Raw genomic sequence first — 5,786 nt, forward strand, 5'->3', positions numbered from 1 at the left:
CGCTCTGCCTTCTGCAGCCTGATCACTTACTGTGCTGTGGGCCCGTTTCAATGGGTTAGGCAATAACTTAGTGGCTATCATTTTACTGCAAGGTCGACCTTGTATTTAATTCTGTTGAATCTTGATAAGGGGCTGCCCAAATGCATACAGTACACGTGTAATGTGTGTAACCCGCTTAGTTCAAAGATAAACCCACTGTAATGATGCAGGCACATGAAACGAATAGAACACGAATCGTTAAGTTTTCGTTAACTGGGTTTTATTACACTTTGCTGTGCCAACTATTATTTTATATCATCTGATAAGACAATCTGAACTTTAGTTTATCTCTTGGCCATATTTCATTTCGTTATTAAACAGATATAAAGCCCTATGTTGGAGCGACTTATCTGGCCTTCATTCCCTGCGCCCTCGCTTTGCTCGCGCCCTTTGCCTTTACAGTAGCCTGGTGTTGCACCAGCAGCAATAGGCTGGAGCTACACATTGCATCATGCTTGCAATCCTGTCTGGACTGCCTGCCAATCATCACCTTCCAAAGTCAAACATTTGGAAAGAGGGAGAACAAAAAAAAAACGTACTTTTGTACCTAGGATTCCAACATGTAACGTTATCTATTGTGACGCTGCACAACACAAATCGTCCCAGTGCTCATGCCGTGCGTGTGTAGTGTAGTGTATGTATAGAGGTTGGAATGTGATGCATAAGATCCACTAAGATACTCATTGGTGCCTGTCTTCAACGTGTCACCAAGTGCAAGCTGAGCCGGAGTTGTAATGACACTGACAGTGACAGGTGCTTCACTTGCAAATAGACAACCGCAGCCTGAACGCTCGGACATCGGAATCTGAAGCCTGGTGGTGATTTGTTTTGGTTTGGGTCATTTTTACGCACAGCGCATATATTGAGCATTGGTGCGCATCCCACTTTCAAGATGGGCAGCAGTGACGTTCAGTCCGGGGTCAGGTGTGTTTCTCTTATGCTGGTTGTGCTGGTGGCAGCTACGTCGTCACAGACATCTGGAGACGCCGGGTGTCCGACTTGTGGCATGCCCGCCTTGGAGAAGGGCACCGAGGAACAGCTGCTGATAGAAATCGCCAAGCTGCAGATTCTCAGCAAACTTCATCTAAAGGAGAGACCGAACATCACCGACCCGGTGCCCAGAGCCTTCCTCAACGCCGCGCTCAGGAAGCTGCACGCCGGCAGGGTGAGGCAGGATGGCACCGTGGAATTGAACAGCAACCTGGAAAGACAAAACGCCAGGGAGAAAGACCAGGGATACGAAATCGTTAGTTTTGCTGACCCCGGTGAGTAAAAGTGGCACACAGCACTTTCTTTTTGCAGAATTTCTTAAATACTTTAAGTCTGAATTTGTGTTTTAATTGATTACAAAGGTGGCTAATCATATTTCTTACTCCAGAGTTCACCTTGCAACAGGGCTGGTTTTCAGCACAAAACTGGATGACTTTAGAGAACGGAACTTTGCAGGTTACCTTGCAGATCTGGGTCTGGGCGTGTTAAATATGCCCGCCTCTGTTAATATAACAAGGCATTCAATTTAGCCGCGTTTCAATTGCCGAGGCTTTTGCTTCAGTAAGTTAAGTTAGAACCTTATTAAAAGCAAATACTAACAAAACGGTCAATATTTTATATATAAAACATTCTTACCGTAGGCTACCTTAGCTTTTTAACCGTTAAACGAGTCTCAAAACGCGGTGTCAGCTTTGTTCGGAGCATAAACGTTTTAGATTTGAATTCTAAACTGACCAAATCCGACCTGCTAAGAATGCATTAGACAAGTTTACCATGTTTATTTTCAAAAGCTTTTCTTTTTGTTTTTAAAAACCGGCCCTGATCAAATAATAAGTTAATAATAATAATAATAATAATAATAATAATAATAATAATAATAATATATTTTTACTGTCAATGGATTTTACAAGAGCGTTACAGTGAGCGCAATGTAAAGATGCACCGGGTAAACGTTTCTTTCAAAAACGAGTATATCACAATCTAACGAAATACACAAGCATGCGAGGAGTAGTGGTAAACTATACAGTTCACTACTTGTTTTGTAAAGGTTGTTGTGTTAGAGGTTGCACTGAGTATCAATGCATGCAGGTCGTACCAAATTACCAATATTGTACACAGGCTTTAATTTACAGTTAAGACCATGCACAATTGACGGCAAGTCTACATTAAAAGTTGCAGCCACATCATGCTTAAAGACTTGTTTAAACTAATATTGCCGGTAACCCGGTACCATTAATGTTCAATCATTTTAACCCATGCAATACACCTGTACCAAATAGAGTGCGCGCCCTGAGCGTTCACACACAACCCCGGTCTAGTGGGGACTTACCAACACCGTATTTGCAGTTGTTCGGTGACGGTACTGATCTGCTGTGTGTTACCCGATTTTGTGAACTAATTCAAGCAATTGTTTCATTTGCTTTCTGATAAATGAGTAAACAGAGCTACCGATATCTGATAGAAAGGCTAAACTTAACGTGGTGGTCTACAAATGAACACGCAGAGCTCAAACAAACCTCGCGACCTTTTTTTTTTTCCTAGGTTCAATATCTCTATTTATTTATTTATTTATTATGCGAAAGGCAACGAAGTATTTAAAAAAACGAGAAAACGTATATATAATACAGCACTTGGAAGTCCAAAACGTAGAGAAGCAGTTTTGTACCGTATTGAACTTTTAAGTACACGTTGTACGCTGTTCGCACGTTCTCTTTAGCACATATTGTAATGCATTTCCAAATCAGTCTTGTAACGCACGTGTCTGGTCACAGGGTTACTCTGTATAAAGGTAAGCTGGACCTTGTAATAATGACCTATTTTCATTCAAGTAGATTGTGCAGGACGGTGTAATGTGAGATGAACAGACTCAAAATCGAAACGTATACCGCGCTTTGTTTTTATCGGCTTTTAAAAACTTAAAGACATAAATGTTTGTTTTTGTGCAACTGAGATGGCTTGCTAATTTATCTAACAAAGCCCGTTTTTATATGTGCACATGATAGAATGTAATACACAGTTTAGTGTGGCTCCCTTCTGTTTACCTGATCACCTTGACCAGATTATTCTGCAGACAGAAAGCAGCTCTTAATCCACATTGATCCCAGTGCAGAATTGATTCGGGGTCTTCGTTCTCCATCCCTCCGTTCTGCCTCAAAAACGAAACAGGAGTACAGAAAAAGAAAAACACAGAGCCTACCTTTACTGGCATGTCAAAGGCAAGCTATTTTATAACAAAGCAATTGTGCTTCTGAATGTGCAATGGGTTCGGCATTGCTATAATACAAGGCAAAGCCATCTGGTAACAGTTACTTCCATCAACTCTTATCAGTATCAGTTATTGAAACGTGAAGAGCCATGCAATTAAACTGGCTATAGGACATGAGCTCCAGTTCCCCCTCTATTATGGGAAATGTATGGCTTATTATTAATCAAAACAAAAAGCAGACAGAGAAAAAAAGTGAGAGAGAGGAAGAGCTACTAACTAGGGTGAATGTAGCAATTATTGGGAGTTAAAATAGGGTTTAACCAGTTATCACTAATTGAAAATGTCCTGCTAACATAGAATGGTCTTTATGGTGAGTTGGTCGTTATCTAGAGATGCAGTTTAAATTTTATTCCTATTTATACTAAATAAACTACCATTCATTGTGAAGTTATCCAAGCATTGTATTCTAGTGTGTTGCATTGTGCTGCAATTAATTACGATGGTCAGTAAGGCTTACGGAAACTAACAGTTCTTTCTTATTTCTTTATTTTATTTTCACAGATCATGGAGACGCAGCCAAATCCGGACTGACCTTTCAGTTCTCCAAAGAAAGAGGGATGAACTTTCATATCCTCCAGTCCACCCTGTGGCTCTACTTCAAGTCTAGTTCTGAAGCCCCCAAGGAAAGAGTCACAGCCAAGGTCTTCCTGGCCGGCCCACACCAATCAAACCGGACATTGCTGAGCCAGAAGCAGTTTGATCTGAAATGGGGCAGCTGGCACACTTTCCCCATCACCCGAGGAGTCCAGAACATCTTCGACAGGGGCGACAAGCAGGTGAAACTGGTCCTGGATACGAGGCTCTCCGGACAGAATCGCCACCACAATTAAATAAATTTACTAAACTGCTGAAGCAATTCACACTCCCTTTACATGTCGAATACATTACAGTTTAGAAAGGCGAGTTAAAAAACCTGACCTGCCTTAAAGTGTCCCGAGGTTCTGGAGCCTGTTGACAACCCTATCTGAGAGCTATGAGGAAAAAATTACAGTAATGAGTGACCAGAATTTACTACGGTGTTTCCCTTTAGGGTGAACAAATAACGTTTATATATCTATTATATAATATATATATATATATATATATATATATATATAATATATATATATGAGAGAGAGAGAGAGAGAGAGAGAGAGAGAGAGAGAGAGAGAGAGAGAGAGAGAATTTAAAATTCTAAATACGAATTGTATTATTTTTCTTAAGAGTAATAGTCTGAGAACTATATGTAACAATATTATGTGGCCGACAGGTATGTCTGGCCACATATTTATGTATGAGGGAGTGTCAATACCAGGAAACAAAGAGAATGTGATGAAGGTACCAGTAGCTCAGATGTTGTCAAAGAGGCATGATATGATGGAGAGATAATAATAATAATAATAATAATAATAATAATAATAATAATAATAATATAATAATAATAATAATAATAATATATAATTTTATATAGCGCCTTTCATAGTGGACCACCATCACAAAGTACTTTACAAGATACAAGACTAGGGTGTGTGAACTATGCATCAGTTGCAGAGTCACTTACAACAATGTCTCACCCGAAAGACGGAGCACAAGGAGGTTCAGTGACTTGCTCAGGGTCACACAGTGAGTCAGTGAGTGAGCTGGGATTTTGAGCCTGCTTCTTTAACCACTGGACCACGCAGCCTCTTAATAATATGCGGGTTCTCCACTGCCAAAAGAGTGAGGGCTTTCACATCAGTCAGATTTGAAGACATGCATTAATCAGTGTTTGATGTTTTGTTGGGGAATAAGTGCCAAATTACCACCATGCTTTATCAGAGTAGACGTTGCACATTGTGTTAAGCTAGTAAGCAGGTAGGACTGTCTTAAAAAAGGGCGAAGAGTCAGAGAATTTTACATAAGGTGCATAGCACAGCTGATCTGTCTATATCATTGATGCAAGATACCTCATTAAGGCAATTGTTGTTGTATCTTTAAATGAAGCAGAAGGCCACGATGAAGTGGGAAAGCCAGTCATTTCTGAGAAACGGAAGATCTGACAGAAAAAAAAGAATAGCTGATGGATGTGTATCTTTGCCGCCTGATGATTTCCAAAAAGATGCTGCGGGAGACCAAGAGCCAAACAATACAATTGATGCTTGCCCAGCTGCATTGAAAGAATGGGTAACAGAAATGTGTGAGGAATGCAAATTGCTTGCTGTGGATATTGGTGATAGAGATAATCTGCATTTTCTACCTGAGATTTTGTCACATATTACAAGCCTTTCTTGCTGTCTCCCAATCGAGACTGGCATAATGGTTCTGTTATTCAAAGGTGTGAACATCACTGCAAGCTCAGCCAGTGTCGAAGCTGATTTATAGAATTGAAACACTGAGTTCTTAAACATGAGACTTTGCCAATGAGAGTAGACAGGTTCCTAATTCATCACTTGGCATCCATAGAAGGAGACATGAGTTGCAGATTTGCTACTCTCTAAGAGACTTCTGAAAAATTGCAAGGAGATGTTGAAAA

General features: G+C 40.3%; 1 protein-coding gene across 1 annotated transcript; it reads left to right on the plus strand.

Moving 5' to 3' along the window:
- Positions 1–374: 374 nt before the first annotated feature.
- LOC121316664 (inhibin beta B chain-like) lies at positions 375–4,125 on the plus strand. The gene is made up of 2 exons (XM_041251703.1): positions 375–1,304; positions 3,797–4,125. The coding sequence occupies exons 1-2, from the start codon at positions 932–934 to the stop codon at positions 4,123–4,125; spliced, it is 702 nt and encodes a 233-aa protein (XP_041107637.1). The 5' UTR covers positions 375–931.
- Positions 4,126–5,786: the final 1,661 nt, after the last annotated feature.

The sequence above is a fragment of the Polyodon spathula genome, chromosome 6, assembly GCF_017654505.1.
Source record: "Polyodon spathula isolate WHYD16114869_AA chromosome 6, ASM1765450v1, whole genome shotgun sequence".
Lineage (NCBI taxonomy): Eukaryota > Metazoa > Chordata > Actinopteri > Acipenseriformes > Polyodontidae > Polyodon > Polyodon spathula.